Source organism: Entelurus aequoreus, linkage group LG09 (genome assembly GCF_033978785.1).
Source record: "Entelurus aequoreus isolate RoL-2023_Sb linkage group LG09, RoL_Eaeq_v1.1, whole genome shotgun sequence".
Lineage (NCBI taxonomy): Eukaryota > Metazoa > Chordata > Actinopteri > Syngnathiformes > Syngnathidae > Entelurus > Entelurus aequoreus.
The window spans coordinates 36,301,843-36,319,128 of NC_084739.1; the positions used below are offsets into that span (position 1 = coordinate 36,301,843).

The 17,286-nt window shown below is 38.3% G+C and overlaps 1 protein-coding gene across 1 annotated transcript in view; it reads right to left on the reverse strand.

Annotated features, from left to right (window-relative positions):
- vwc2 (von Willebrand factor C domain containing 2) overlaps positions 1-17,286 on the reverse strand; it is a 157,060-nt gene that overhangs the window by 101,672 nt on the left and 38,102 nt on the right. Inside the window, exon 2 of the mRNA XM_062058671.1 lies at positions 5,838-6,531. Within this exon, the coding sequence (XP_061914655.1) occupies positions 5,838-6,455 (618 nt within the window). The 5' untranslated portion in view covers positions 6,456-6,531. The remainder of the gene's footprint in view (positions 1-5,837; positions 6,532-17,286) is intronic.

The window sequence follows — 17,286 nt, forward strand, 5'->3', positions numbered from 1 at the left end:
TGGTACACCTGAATAAGTTTTTCAACTTGGTCCACGTTAATCAATTCATGGTAAAGTTACATTGTTTAATGCATCCAGCGGGGCATCACAACAAAATTAGGCATAATAATGTGTTAATTCCACGACTGTATATATCGGTATCGGTTGATATCGAAATCGGTAATTAAGAGATGGACAATATCGGAATATCGGATATCGGCAAAAAAGCTATTACCGGACATCTCTAATAGGCACAATTTAAAAAAAAGTGCAGTGCCTCTTTTAGGACAAAATCCTATGTTTGCATGTGGATGAGAGGCCAAAACACTAGCATAGAAAAATAGGCGTTTTAAAAAATATTCATATTCATGTGGACATAGCTTAAGAAGACGTAATAGGTGTGACCAGTTTTGGAAACTTAGGGTACTTAGTCATCATATTTAGCAAGTATCCGAACCTCGTTAGATGCTGTGAGTGTTATGGTTTTTGTATTCGTATTAGAGTGTATATTTGTATTCTGAATTTTTTGGCCTGGAGTCTTCGGTTTGCCTTCACAAGCTTGGTGAGTGTGCATTACCACTGCCGTAAAGGGCGAGGTGGGGAAGCATGCAGCCCACTTCCACCAGCACCTCCTCTATTGGGTGTGTTCACTTTTTAAAAATAAATATTTGAAAATCAATGTCATTGTTAAGCCATAGTTCATTATTATCAATAATAAAAAAAACAATTTATCAGGAAAAGCCCATTTATATTAAGCATCTATTCTGAAGGGAGTCCTTTCTGTTATAGGTTTTAGCAAACCTAACATATATGATTTGAAGTGGGGTGTCAACATACATTACAGCAATATGGTGATAAATGTTTTAAAATGGAGATACTATAAAAACACTTTTTTTTTTAACTTACCATTTCTACAAAATGTACAAATTCTGCAAAATTCCCAGGAATTCCAGGTGCTTATCAGTACCTTTTTGTTTGATATGATTTAATAGGATAACAGGATCATCCGGATCAGTTCTTAGTCTATGTTTCTGTTCTCAGAGATACAGTCTGCTTTATTCTGTGAACACACAGAGATGACTATCATTCAGATAGGATAGTTTTAACTTACATGTAAAGGTGACATTACAGCAAATACTGTCTGTATTTTACCCTAACCCTAACTACCATCACACAAATCAAGTAATGCCGAACATTGATTGTATACAATAAATAGCCCACTCAAACATATTGCAGGCTAAATTGTAGAAAAAAAGATTATGCTACTTTCCTTTTTGTGTCTCTGAACACAGATTGAACAAGACAAGTGTTGACTTTACTGTTCAATTGTTCCAGTGTGCCTCTTAATAGCCTACATGTAATTTAAAAGACTGGGACTGATAATGTACAGATTAAATGACATGCAGCCACTGCATAACCTGGGAAGGCTTCATTTGGCAGTCGCTTGTGCATAGTAGCACACCTTTTGTCCTATCAAGAGCGCTAAGGTTAATTCTAACGGCATTGCTGCTGATTGCAGAGGCTGGCGCCTTCGCATGGCACTTCACACTGTGAAAAATGGAGAGAGGCAGCACTTAGTACAATGCCCCAGAACTTGGCAATCATGCATAACAACCTGCCTGTTGCAAGTCCCGCTGCACAGCACAAAAGCTAATGTATGATGCTTGTGTGAGGAAATCTTTTTACATCAGCAGAGTACTCGTAGCATCTCTGCGTAGGTCCAATCCAGCTTAGGAGAACACCAACATAAACAAAGACAATACATTAATAAATCTTTCTGTAAGACAAACACAGAGGAACTTTCTACCTACAGCTTTTGAAAAAAATATGCCCTAAAAGTCAAATAAAACAACACCACTATGTGTAGGGCTGAAATGATTAATCGATTACATCAATTGGAAAAAAAACTTAGATTTTTATTTGGTTGCTTCAATCATTAATTTATTGAGTTTATTAATTACAAAACCCAAAACCAGTGAAGTTGGCACCTTGTGTAAATGGTAAATAAAAACAGAATACAATGATTTGCAAATCCTTTTAAACTTATATTCAATTGAATAGACTGCAAAGACAAGATATTTAATGTTCGAACTGAGAAATGTAATTTTTTTTGCAAATAATCATTAACTTAGAATTTAATGGTAGCAACAGATTGCAATAAAGTTGGCACAGGGGCATTTTTACCACTGTGTTACATGGCCTTTCCTTTTAACAACGCTCAGTAAACGTTTGAGAACTGAGGAGACCAATTTTTGAAGCTTTTCAGGTGGAACTTTTTCCCATTCTTGCTTGATGTACAGCTTAAAAAGTAGTTCAACGGTCCGGGGTCTCCGTTGTCGTATGGTACGCTTCATAATGCGCCACACATTTTCAATGGGAGACAGGTCTGGACTAAAGGGAGGCCAGTCTAGTACACGCACTCTTTTACTACGAAGCTACGCTATTGTAACACGTGCAGAATGTGACTTGGCATTGTCTTGCTGAAATAAGCAGGGGTGTCCATGAAAAAGACGTTGCTTGGATGACAACATATTTGTACCTGTGTACCTTTCAGCATTAATGGTGCCTTCACAGATGTGCAAGTTAACCATGCCTTGGGCACTAATACACCCCCATACCATCACAGATGCTGTCTTCTGAACTTTGCGCATATATGGTTCTTTTTCTCTTTGGTCCGGAGGATACGACGTCCACAGTTTCCAAAAAACAATTTGAAATGTGGACTTGTCAGACCACAGAACACTTTTCCACTTTGCATCAGTCCATCTTAGATGACCTTGGGCCCAGCTGTTGTAAGCCTTGCCGCTTACGTGCAGTGTTTTCTCCATATTCTCTGAACTTTTTGATGATATTACGGACCGTAGATGGTGAAATCCCTAAATTCCTTGCACTAGCCCGTTGAGAAATGTTGTTCTTAAACTGTTCGACAATTTGCTCACGCATTTGTTCACAAAGTCGTGACCCTAGCCCCATCCTTGTTTGAGAATGACTGACCATTATATGGAAGCTGTGTTTATACCCAATCATGCCACCCATCTTTTTCTCAATTAGCCTGTTCACCTGTGGGATGTTCCAAATAAGTGTTTAATGAGCATTTCTCAACTTTCTCAGTCTTTTTTGCCACGTGTGCCAGCTTTTTGGAAACATGTTGCAGGCATCAAATTCCAAATGAGCTAATATTTGCAAAAAATAACAAAGTTTACCAGTTCAAACGTTAAGTATCTTGTCTTTGCAGTCTATTCAATTGAATATAAGTTGAAAAGGATTTGCAAATCATTGTATTCTGTTTTTATTTACGATTTTCACAACGTGCCAACTTCACTGGTGTTGGGTTTTGTAGAAAAAATATCAAATCTGGTGCCAGAAGTCAAAATACATGGACATCGTTTCCGTAAGACTACTCCAATAGAGTGCACATGAGCGCAGAGCTGCCGTTGGGTGATGCAGGTTTTGCTGCGGGTGCTGAGGTTTGTGCATGTGCATGTGTGTATGCGTGTGTGTGGTGGGAACAGCGGAGTGTCGATGCAGAGAGATGGCTCAAAGAATAACATTTTTCAAACAAAAATATAACAAGAACACCACCAGCTAGCTTATGTTACCATTAGTGGTTTAACAGAACATAATATTTTAAGTGTATATCTATATTCTTCACAATTATTAATTATATTGAATAAAAATTGTTCACCAAGCTGTGGGATTTGTTTAGCGTTCACTCACCACTGTCTCGTACACTCATACACATAGGGACAGTGTGCACACATACAAAATAAGTCCAAAAGAAGCAACTAACAATTTGCAGTCCAATTGCTGTTCTGATAGAATATATATTCAATAAAAGCTATGTTAGCTATCCAGATTGCTATCATTAGCGAGCAACCAACAAAGCAAATGCACGTGCACATGTTACGTACGTACATAGTTACATCATTATTTGCTAAAAACCATAAGTGGTCGGGATGTAATGCTTAAAATACTTTGGAAAGTTAGTGTCCCCTAGGCATTTGCGTAAAGGTTGCAAACAGCCTCTGACTTTTCCAAGGGATGACTCAAATCACCATTTGTGGGTTCTGGGGTATCACTACATGGAAAACCTTTCAATATGACTGGTCATTCTGGCATGTGTATGAGTAGCTTCCATCCATCCATCGTCTACCGATTGTCTCTCTTGGGTGGCGGGGGTTGCTGGAGCCTATTCCAGCTGTATTTGGGTGGAAGGCGGTGTACACCCTGGGCAAGTCTGTATGAGTAGCTTTGTGATCAGTAATATAATTGCATGTGATGTGATGTCAGTCACGTTATGTTACTGTATGTGAAGCTTAGTTTGTGTGTGTGTGGCATGACGTAGTATGACTTGACTACGACTACAAACAGCTGTGGGGCAGGGATGTTTAATTGAGGTTTCATTTGCACTGTGTGCAAATGTCTGAGTGCACGTGTTTGTTACTGTGTACGTTGATAGAGTGTTAATCATAAATTGTGTTATTTAGGACATTTCATATTGGTACTAATTTTTTTCGGTACCATTAAAATGTGTCTGTGCTACTACATGTTTTCATTTATAAGCCTACAGTCCTGCAGCAAGCCTTTTTGTTTGGTGTGGTTCTTTATCTATAATATGTTCCCTTGTTTCAGGCAACAAAGTTTTTGTTGTTTGTTTTTTCTTTCGCAAATATACGTAATATATAGAGTGATGCTCCCATGGTAAAAGTGCAATTTCAGTTTTAAGTGGATTTATAAGAAAAAAAAAATAGGAGTCATCAGAAAATCCTTGTGTATGTCAACTATTTCCCCTAAAACCCGCATTGAGGCTACAAAGTATGTTTCCTTCAATTACTCAATTAATCGGACAAATTCATTGATAGATTGCTCAATGACTAAAATATTAGATAGCTGCATCCTTAATCATGTGTTTTCGATGACGTCAACATACTTTGTGAGAATTCAGCTCGAAAGGGTTGATAATGACGAAGCGAACCAGGGTCCTCTACAGCAGTGGTCCCCAACCTTTTTGTAGCTGGGGACCGGTCAACGCTTGAAAATTTGTCCCACGGACCGGGGGGGGTTTATTATTTTTATTTTTTCATAAAGAAATACAATCATGTGTGCTTACGGACTGTATCCCTGCAGACTGTATTGATCTATATTGATATATACTGTATATATTGTGTTTTTAATGTTGATTTAATAAAAATAAAAATAAAAAATATATATATATATATATTTTTTTAATTAAATTTCTTGCGCGGCCCGGTACCAATCGGCCCGGTGGTTGGGGACCACTGCTCTACAGTAGACATTTTTGTTTTACATAACATGGCTTTATTTTTCCAAAATGTGTCAATTTGAAAAAATAAATGGAACAAAAACAAATGTCCATTGCAGAAGACTTCTCAGGTTCTGAAGAGGATATTATTCCAACTGCACCTAAAAGACGCCAACAGTATATTTCTGCAAACACTTTACCTTCCCCTTTCCATTATGGGTCTTCAACAGGTGGGTATTTCACCTCAGTTCATTTTTATGTAACTGTGTTTCATAATGGTTAGGAGACAGGTTTTTATGTCTCATATACTGCAGGTATGCAGCAGCTTGCACTTGTAAGACTGCTACAAGTGTATCAATATGGGAAGACTTTGCTGAAGCTGCAGCTCTAAATTCAGCCTACAGGAATATTCCAGTGAGAACAAAGACAAGTGCTGACCTTTGCCATTATAAATCTGCCTTCTTCTTTTCTTCAGGGAACTACTTTTTATGCCGCGCTTGCCATAGACTAATTTGAACGTCAAAGGGGGTTTTGTCAGCGCTCTGTTCCACTTGGAGTATGTCAAAAAAAGAGTGAATGTAGTTCATAAACTCACCTTAAACTCCTCTAGTGAAGCATAGATCTTTTCCCGGAATTCACAGTAGTTCTTTTTCTCCTTGCATTGAGGGCAGCATTGGCTCATGTCCACTCTAACACAGCGAGGGTGCACCCTGGGACAATCAGGCTTGCTGCACAGAGGACCTTCGTCTGTGCAGAGGCAAGGGCAAGTAGAAGGGCCTGGGGTGAACTGATCACCGATGGCGAACACAAAGCCGCTCTCATCCATGCAGCCTTTACCCCTGTAGTCTGGGTAGGCGTACTCGTCAATGGCGTCCAAGGAGAGGGTGACGTCACTCGTGGGGCCCACGTCTATTTGGTTCAGGGTGTCTTGCTCGGTCAACAGCTCCTGGGACTTCCCGCCCTTAGGCCCTCGGGTCTGGGAGCTGAGGTTCTGCCGGGCACGGCTCACAGCAGTCCTGTTCAGACCTAAAGTATTGTTATCCTCAGGCTGCAGCTGCTTGGGGTCCGCTTTGTCCTCCCTGGCCTGGATCAACACCCTTTCCAGACGTTCTCGGCTAACTGGTAAGGTTGTTATAGGATTACTCTGGGCACTGCTCATCAGGAACCAGAGAACAAAGAGAACCTCTGCTGTCATGGCAACGGAGTGCAGCATCTCTCCCCACCAGTGAGGTGGGAAAACACCTTGGCTCACATAACACACTTCACATCTCAGGTGTGAGCCAGTCCATCTGGAAAGAGAAAATACAACTGGGGTTATGTGCTCAGTATTTTGTCACTTTTTTATCCCAAATGTGGGGTCTTGTGCCAGGACATCCACATGGCTTTGTTCCATCATGTCAAGCAAACACTTCAGGACAGTGAGTAAGGCCAGTCGGTCAGATCAGTGAATTAAATCTTCAGGCGAGGACAGTGCTTTGCTATTATTTTTTGTTCCACCCTCCCATAGGAAGAAGAAAACATTTCGCAAAGCCCATTTTGATGAGTCTTTTTTGAAAATAGCAGCATGTTTACGTTTAAACATACAGTAAGTCATCTTATTGTGTGTTTAAAGCCAGTTGTCGAGCTTTGGAAATGACAGCGCACAACAGTGACGTCATCACAGATCTCAGTTTGTGCCGTGTACACGCATTCGCTAAGCGGCGAGTGTTCGAACTGTACACTTTGGGCAGCGTTTGCATAAGTCTGCGTTTTTAAAGACAAACGTATTAAAAAAATACCTAATGAATTGAAGCAGAGCCCAATAGAAGCCACCTTTAACATTGTAAAACTGTGCCTAAAAATACTAGGAATCAACCCAATGACATCTGTAAATCAACCTAAACATTGAAACCGCTTTGGTACAATCCTAATATCATAATTAATAAAAATGTGAAAGATAGAGGTATTACTAAACCTCATCATATTATTAATAACAACTATTTTAAACCGTTCAATGATTTAGTTGATCAATATAATGTACCCAGAAATCATTTTTTTAAATTTTATCTCTTTAAAACACGCTGTAAATAAATGCATATCCTCTGAAAGTATGTCCTTAAATAGCCATGAACTGGAAGATGCACTTTTTAATCAAGATACAATTAAGAAATTAATTAAACTATTTTATGGAATAATAAATGAACACCACACTAGAAATACAAATGATGCATGTGTTCGGAAATGGATGATGGACTTAAACATTTTAGATGAAAGAGACATTGATATTTGGAAAAATGCCAATAAGCCCTTTAGAAGCATTAAAGATAAGCTGACTCAATTTAAGATATTTAATAGATTGTATTTTACATCTTCTCAGCTGTTTAAAATTGGTGTAGTAGATAGCAAGTTATGTATGAAGTGTCGGGCAGCTGAGGGAACTCTTGTTCATTTATTGTGGGAATGTCAGAGAATAAAAGAGTTATGGTTGAAAACAACAAAAGAAGCAATCACATTCCTTAATATAAACATCCCAATGACACTGCAAACTTGTATTCTTGGGGATCTCCATCAATTTAGTAACGTGTCATCAAAGAGTAAAAATGATTTTCTTTCAATATGCATAATAACAAAAAGGGTAATATTTAAAAAATGGATAGATGTTGATAGTCCAACTCATACTGACTGGTACACACAAGCTATGGAGATGATATCAGTAGAAAAAACTGCATTTAGTTTAGATAATAATGAGTCATATATTGGAATATGGGATCCATTATTTAAATTTGTTTTTACTATTGAATGAACAAAAATATGACTTATTATATCTTTGTGGAAGGTGTTGGGCACGGTGTGTTGTCGGGCTTGTGAGATGCGATGCAAGTGTGAGCCGCTGTGACACTATTGTTCATTTTTATTTTTTGTAATTAATGTTTTTAATGATAATATCAATGAGAGATTTTTAATCACTGCTATTTTGAAATTGTTACTAATATTGATACTGTTGTTAATAATATTAATTTTTGTTTCACTACTTTTGGATTGTTCCATGTCATGTTTGTGTGTCCTCAATTGCTCTCAATTGCTCTGTTTATTGCTATTCTGAATGTTGCTGGGTCGGGTTTGGTTTTGGAATTGGATTGCATTGTTATGGTATTGTTGTGTATTGTTTTGTTGGATTGATTAATAAATTCATTAAAAAAAAAAAATAAATAAATAAAAAATAAAAAGACAAATGTATGAGTCTGCGTGTGGACAAGAGGCCTAAACGGAGAGATAAGTATGCGTTTAAGTATCCGTGTTTGTGTGAACATGGCTTAAATGGTATCGTTTGTCTATAAAATTGTTATAAATACGCCTCTGCATAACATTTATTATTTTAATTATGAGGCGCATCAAAGGAGTCACATTTAAGATTTTTTTTTTCTACACTTAAAACACTTCCTTGTAGTCTACATAAGTTGTAATAGTGGTTCTTTGGTCAAAATGTTGCATAGATTATGTTTTACAGACCTTCTTCAAGCTGATTTCTGACCTTCTCTTAACGATGTGTCGTTTTGTGGGCAGTCTTTTTTATGTGCCTCCACTTCAACTGTGTCTTTTTCTTGTCATCTTTGTTGTACCGGTAGTTTTTAGCACTTCCATAGCGAGTCTACTGACTGATATAAGTTAGAACTGTACGTTACTTTATATTAGAAATGGCATCCGCGGAGGACGAATGCCCCACAACAAGAGAATATAAAAAAAGAAGGAGCTTATTGACTATGGCACAGACTACGATGATGGGCGCGCACGCATTTTTGGGACTTATGCAGATCCCAATTACCCATCAGCAGGAACCAATAGGTAAGAAAAGTTGGTTTTGCATAATATTGCGAAACAAATCGCCAGATAATATGTATCCTAATAGGTGCCATTTGGGGGTCCTTATACACACACCTTAAAACCTATATGTTGAAGCAGAGTACGCCTGACTACGGTAGCCGTAATGCTGCGCGTTCCATCAAGCGGTACGACTTCATAGCTTACCAAAGTTGTACTAGTTGGTAGAGTGGCCGTGCCAGCAATCGGAGGGTTGCTGGCTACTGGGGTTTAATCCCCACCTTCTACCATCCTAGTCACGTCCATTGTGTCCTTGGGCAAGACACTTCACCCTTGCTCCTGATGGGTGCTGGTTAGCGCCTTGCATGGCAGCTCCCGCCATCAGTGTCTGAATGTGTGTGTGAATGGGTGAATGTGGAAATACTGTCAAAGCGCTTTGAGTACCTTGAAGGTACAAAAGCGCTATACAAGTATAACCCATTTATCATTTATTATCATTACTAAAACACTTTGACAGATTTTTAAGCCCCGTATGTAATGTTCTATATTCTCAATGGGCTTGATTGCTTACCTATACTTGCTGTCATAATTTATTGAACAGGCGTCAACCTGCAGTCCACACATATTACTTATGTGTGACTGCCATCTACTGGTCATACGTATCACTACACCATGTACCAAATAAAATTGCTTCAAGGTCAGTAAGCACAACCAGGGTTGATACGTACATTAGGCACAATTCTTGAGAAAATTAAAGTATTTTAAGTGTGCCTTATAGTCCGAAAAATACTTTATACACATATGTTACCAGTATTTATTATTCCAAAAAAATAATTTGTGAAATAGATAAATAATAACCACTGCTCAAGCACCAGAACCTTTACCCGCATGAGAAAAAGGGCCTTTTTTTTCCCACTGCAGCGCTCACACGGTCCTTTCCAGACGTCTTACCGATTCTGTTTAGTTTTTTTTGCTACTGCAACGATCAAGCATCTGTCCGCAACACTCGGAGCGTAGGCTCATTAAAGAAGTGTGGCGAGTTCCTTGTTCCGTGATTTTATTAAATAACGATGGACAGAGATGGATGGACAGGAAAATGACAGAGAAGATATCTCTGCCAAAAAATCCAAACTTTGTGTAGAACAATTGACAAATAGGAGACTTATTTTATAAGTAAAGAAGTAGAGGCAGCATTCTCATACTTTCTGTAACAAAATAAATTATGTCAGACAGCTTAAAAAATGTCTTACCTATAAGCTACGCAAAAGAACCCAGAATTGTTTTTATTTAAATGTTTGCAATATTTCAGAGTTCCTCACGAGTAAAACTGCTATAAAATTGTATAAAACTGAGTAGATGGCAAGTCATTGTGATGTAGAGAAATTCCATAATTTTACCAATTTTTACCCAAGAGATTTCCCATATTTTGAAATGCAAGTGTTGATTCGCCAATGACCCGCAGCATTAGACACACATACGTAATAAAGGTGTGAAATCCGCCGATTGTGTTTGGTGCTGAATTAATATGGCCCATTAATCATTATGTAGCTACTGGTCCAACGTTTTTCAAAAATAATGTAAAAAAACCCTGACTTAAAACTTTGTCCAGCTGTTACCTGACATACACTATTCATGTTTATATACATTTTACTGCAAATGAATATCGGCTTCAAATATCGTTTATAGGCCTCTTTGACTACTAATAATCAGTATCGGTATTAGCCCTGAGAAAAACATATTGTCGATCTCTATTCCTTATTTAGACTACAAACATTTTTTGACTGACTTGTACCATTTGATTCTAGAAAAATGTAATTAAATAAACTCTAAATAAATAATAATACATTCATATTGATCAGTAACATTAACCCAGAAGCACTTTAACCTAAAAAAAAATGAAGAAAACTATTTGTGCTGATTTTTTTTTTAATCTATAATGAGGAAGCCAGAATCATTGGCTACAATAGGCGCGTTTTGTAGTGCAAAGTTTTTCTAAGCGGTTTTGAAGCGTGATACTGATAAAGCTTGTTCCCCAGGGTCCCCTGACATCACACCACGCCCCCATAGATTGGGGATTTGGCTAGGAAACCTTCAAAGGCTCGTGTAAGGAAATCAATACTGCCTGCTACTGAAACAGTTGCCTGTATCAATCAGTCTGGTCGCTCACAATGAGGAAGGGTTCGAACCAAACATTCTAAAGCTGCTGCTTCTCGTAACAGAACAACAAATCTGAATCAATTTACTTCTTCAAATAATTGCAGTCAATATGCATTCAAAGAAAAGCAGCCTGTAAGCTGCACAGATGTTCCAGAAAAACACCTTCATGTGTCCTTTTATTTAGTTGTAAACACATGTAATTGCTCTTTAACTTGACCTTTCTGCACAGTAAGTTAATACACAACACCTCAGGAGGAGTGGAACTCCAGAATCAACTGCAAACACAGCACATTTGATTAAAAAGCTGTGCTCGATATTTTTATTTTTGCCTCTTGCTAAACTTGATTTACTCTGGCACTTTGAAATTCAAATGCCAACTACGACGCTTTGCTGCGCTCGGTGGCCTACTTCCATGTATTTGCTATGTAGAGAGCATTTGCTGCCTTTGCTGAGGCCGATTTAATACCGTTGTTATATACAGGGGAACAATTTCAAGAACGATTTTCTTCATTCTTACTTTTAAAAAGCATATGATAATGATATGATGATTATCAATAGTGCCATTTCTATTGGTAATTGTATTGCTCCAATTGTAGTGTAATAATATTCATTGTCATTTCTGTATTATTAATATTTATTTCACTATCTGCTTCTTTGCTATCACTTTTACCATCATATTTGTACATATCATATTCGCTGATGCTGTTCTGTTGTTGTTGTTGTGTTTGTTGTTGTTGTTGTCTACCTGTCTTATCCCCCTCTTGTCCCCGCAATTTCCCCCTCTGTCTTCCTTTTTTTCTCTTTCTATCCCCTTCCTGCTCTGGCCCGGCGGCGTCAAATAATAATATAAGATACATTTAATAAAGTCAAATACAAATAAGGCAACAAGAGAAGTATACCACACTTCTCTTTTGTAAAGAGTTTATGTACAGGGCATCTACATCAACAATATGATTTGCCTAAGTAGCTGGACAGGACCAAAAAAACAACAACATATGATGACACTTATGCCAGCATAGTTTATATTACAATAAACATGACATATCACAGTTTTTATGACCAAAATGATCACTGTTATTATCACAGCATTGTTGAAAAGTGCACACACTGAATGTGTTTTATTTGTTTAAATAACTAAAATAAACAGACCCACTGTTAGAAAACCCACTATTTTGCATGGTTTTTGTTTCTTATGCTTTACTAATAAAAGTGTTCAAGCGGGTTTTGTGGTCTCCTCCTCTGTTCGGCGGTCCTTGATAGCACAGTAAAAACACCTCTGTCATATTCCTTTGAGATATTTATTGATCACTCTGTTCTATGAGAGCACAGCTTATAGGGATTGGCGTGGCTCGGATGGTAGAGCGGCCGTGCCAGCAACTTGAGGGTTGCAGGATCGATCGCAGCTTCTGCCATCCTAATCACGGCCGTTGTGTCTTGGGCAAGACACTTCATCCACCTTGCTCGCAGTTGCACCTCCACTGGTGTATGAATGTGCAAGACTCCCTTGAAAAATATATTCTTAATCTCAATGGGACTTTCCTGGGTAAAAAAAGGTTAGACAAAGGTTTTAATGTGGACAATTAATTTAATATCTTAGTTAGATAGACAGTAATGTGTTAAAACATGTAACAATGCAGCTAATTGGAATCATCTACTGCACCTAAAAAGCCCTCTAAAAAACATCCAAAAACCACCAACAACACTCTATTAACAGATCAAAATCTGAATATTTAACAACATTTTACCGATATTGTTATTATAAGCGCTAACGCAGAGAAACTACTTTTAGCTTATGCAGCTATTGATATACTGAGCTGGTGAGCAGCTGCAACGCCTGAATTAGAAAAAGTTAATTCTACATTATAAATCATGACTCTCGCTTTTTTATAAGAAGGATATGACCATTAACCGAGACGTTGGTCAACTTTGAAATTCAACATTCAAAAGACTTGAGATGGTGAGAAAGACACGAAAAGATACTTGTTTCGGGGGTTTTTTTGTTTTTTACCTGGGCTACAATTATGATTAAAGGCCTACTGAAATGAATTTTTTTTTATTTAAACGGGGATAGCAGATCCATTCTATGTGTCATACTTGATCATTTTGCGATATTGCCATATTTTTGCTGAAAGGATTTAGTAGAGAACATTGACGATAAAGTTCGCAACTTTTGGTCGCTGATTAAAAAAAGCCTTGCCTGTACCGGAAGTAGCGTGACGTCGCAGGTTGAAGGGCTCCTCACATTTCCCCTTTGTTTACACCAGCAGAGAGAGCGATTCGGACCGAGAAAGCAACGATTACCCCATTAATTTGAGCGAGGATGAAAGATTTTTGGATGAGGAACGTGAGAGTGAAGGACTAGAGTGCAGTGCAGGACGTATCTTTTTTCGCTCTGACCGTAACTTGGGTACAAGGGTTCATTGGATTCCACACTTTCTCCTTTTTCTATTGTGGATCACGGATTTGTATTTTAAACCACCTCTGATACTATATCCTCTTGAAAATGAGAGTCGAGAACGCGAAATGGACATTCACAGTGACTTTTATCTCCACGACAATACATCGGTGAAGCACTTTAGCTACGGAGCTAACGTGATAGCATCGTGCTTAAATGCAGATAGAAACAAAAGAAATAAGCCCCTGACTGGAAGGATAGACAGAAGATCAACAATACTACTATCAGGAGACACCGAACCAAACACTAGACCTGTAACTACACGGTTAATACTGTGCCGCCTGTCGAAGTCTAGCAATGCTGTTCCTAACGACGCCATTGAAGCTAACTTAGCTACGGCACCTCATCAGAGCTATGATAAAAACATTAGCTATCCACCTACGCCAGCCCTCATCTGCTCATCAACACCCGTGCTCACCTGCGTTCCAGCGATCGACAGCGCGACGAAGGACTTCACCCGATCATCGATGCGGTCGGCGGCTAGCGTCGGATAGCGCGTCTGCTATCCAACTCAAAGTCCTCCTGGTTGTGTTGCTGTAGCCGGCAACTAATACACCGATCCCACCTACAGCTTTCTTCTTTGCAGTCTTCATTGTTCATTAAACAAATTGCAAAAGATTCACCAACACAGATGTCCAGAATACTGTGGAATTTTGCGATGAAAACAGAGCTGTTTGTATTGGATACAATGGTGTACCAATGCTTCCGGTTCAACCATTGACGTCACGCGCAAACGTCATCATATCGAAACGTTTTCAGCCGGAAGTTTGCCGGGAAATTTAAAATTGCACTTTATAAGTTAATCCGGCCGTATTGGCATGTGTTGCAATGTTAAGATTTAATCATTGATATATAAACTATCAGACTGCGTGGTCGATAGTAGTGGGTTTCAGTAGGCCTTTAATTCTTCATCTAAACGGGAATATGCAACCATCCAATGAGTCGACATCCCAGTGAGAGCAGATATTGTACAGTAAGTGGTTGTTTGTTATTGTTTGTAGTGTGTACTTCTTGTTTAGCATTAAGCAATAGTGCTACTTGTTAGATTTACTTCTCATTCAGCTTCTAAAACTTGTAGCTCATCCTAAGTTTATGCAGGCTCAAAAATATAAGGTTCTGGATCATCATTTGTAGTCGTTGTTGGCTCTCATGTAGTCTGCCATGATTAGTAGTAGTTGTTGTTGGTAAAGAATATAGCCAACGTTGTGATGCATCTGTGAAATAATGCACTGCCGTTTGCTTAAAATGACCATTGCATACAGTATGTACTTACAGCATGTATATAAACGTTGATGGCGGTTTTTGGATGTTTCTAGAGCGCTTTATGAGCGCAATAGGCGCAATGATGTAATAACTCTTATTACCTCCATTATTTCCATTGTTAGCTGACTTTTGCTAGCGTTTATTTACAAGTTAGAATGCATAAAAAAAACGTTTGTGTGTTTGTCACACATAAAGATTGTGAATGATAGGCAAAAGTCCCCCCAAAATTTGGTTCACATATAATTATGTATCAACGCTCTTTAATCACCCAATTTATGTTGACCCCACAAACCACGGATGGTGGTGTAACGATGAGTGAGGTGTGCTTTATGGGAAATTCTGCTTTTAAATACACCCAGATAGAAACCAAGTTTTGAGCAAATAAGTTTCATATCGGGGGCGGCGTGGCGAAGTTGGTAGAGTGGCCGTGCCAGCAATCGGAGGGTTGCTGGTTACTGGGGTTCCATCCCCACCTTCTACCATCCTAGTCACGTCCGTTGTGTCCTTGGGCAAGACACTTCACCCTTTGCCTCTGATGGCTGCTGGTTAGTGCCTTGCATGGCAGCTCCTGCCATCAGTGTGTGAATGTGTGTGTGAATGGGTGAATGTGGAAATACTGTCAAAGCGCTTTGAGTACCTTGAAGGTAGAAAAGCGCTATACAAGTATAACCCATTTATCATTTATATATTTAGTAAAACACTTTTTATTTTGTTTGTGCATGACATTCTGACATAAAAAGCATTTGTGTCAAAATATATGGGTATGTTTTCTTTTTTTCTTTTTGTTTTACTTGTCCTGTCCAGCCACACAGGCAAATCATATTGTTGATGTAGATGTCTATATCTGCTGCACATATTTACTTTAGAAAAGAGAAGTGTGGGATACTTCTCTTGTTGCCTTTTTTGTATTTGACTTTATTAAATGGATTTATTTCATATTTGGCGAGGCGGACCAGAACAAGAGGGGATAGAAAGAAGAAAAAAGGATGACAAGGGGGAAAATTGCAGGGACAAGAGGGGGATAATACAGAGAGACAACAACAACAGAACAACATCAGCTAATACGATATGTACAAATATGATACGAACAATGATAGCAAAGAACCAGTTAGTGAAGTACAGAGTAATAAGACAGAAATTTCAAGAATAATACAAATATCAATAGAAATAACACTACTTATAATGAATAATATTAAAAAATGCCTCTATTTTCAACAATACAATGACAACTTGTATTGGGGGTATGTTTTCAAATTAATTTACAATTTGCAAGCAAGTAATTTACTGTGATTAATCACGATTAGTCACAAAAGTTTGATTGATCTGATTTTTTTTTTTTAATTATATTTGACAGCACGAATATATTTGTACTTCCATTGCCTTTTCTTGCATTGCTACAGTAAACTGTAATAGAGCAGAAAGCCGGTCCAAGTATGATGCCAAATGTTTTTTCTTGACTTTTGAAAATTCATAAATTATGTTCCATTCACAGGGTAAAGTGCTGAAATTGACTGCAGGCATGCCAACACTATATGAGTAATGTTTTTAGCTAAATTGCTACATTTGAGGTCGAAGTAGTGGCGCTGCATTGAGACGGAGAGGAAGCAGATTGGGAGTGCATACTTTAACACTGCAGCTGAGAAGAAGAGAAAGAGATGAGCCCGATACTTATTTGTTAAGGAATGTATTTTAACGTGTCGAGCTCACCTAACCACAATAACAGATTTTACTATCTGTCACATGGACACTGGGTGTAGACCTGGGTCGATGTTATGTTAAGTCAATTAATTGAACGAAAAATGGAAATTAACTTGTTAATTTTGCCAGCCTTGATTAATTGCCATGTGCATATGTGATTACAGGCTGCAAGAGCGGTTACTCTTTGCATCGGTTTCAGCTGTTTATGTACTACATGCACATGAACTGTAATAATGAAAACCGCTGTAAAATGCCCAAGGTTATCGCAAGTGCTTGCTAGCTATCTTAAATGCTTACATGAAAATGAGACATTAACGTCTGTCCCCATTAAAAAACATCATACCCCTGTCAGGATCTGTTGATCCCTGTCAATCAGATTATGCCTTATCCTGAGTTTCTTGATATGTTTCTGTGTGTAGTTTTATTTCTTGTCTTGCGCTCTTATTTTGTGGTTTTCACGTCTTGTTTACTCCTTTCCGGCAGCAGCTTTACGCCTGTCTTTAAGCACTGTTCCCTTCACCTGTTTTCTGTTGGTATTTAGCACTATTTTAGTTGAGCTTGAGACACCATTTGGTTGTCGGAACATTATTCACTAGTCATTGCGGATTATTATTTTCATGGTGAGATCAAATACACACATACTTTGTGGACGCCGTCTGCTCCACATTCTTTG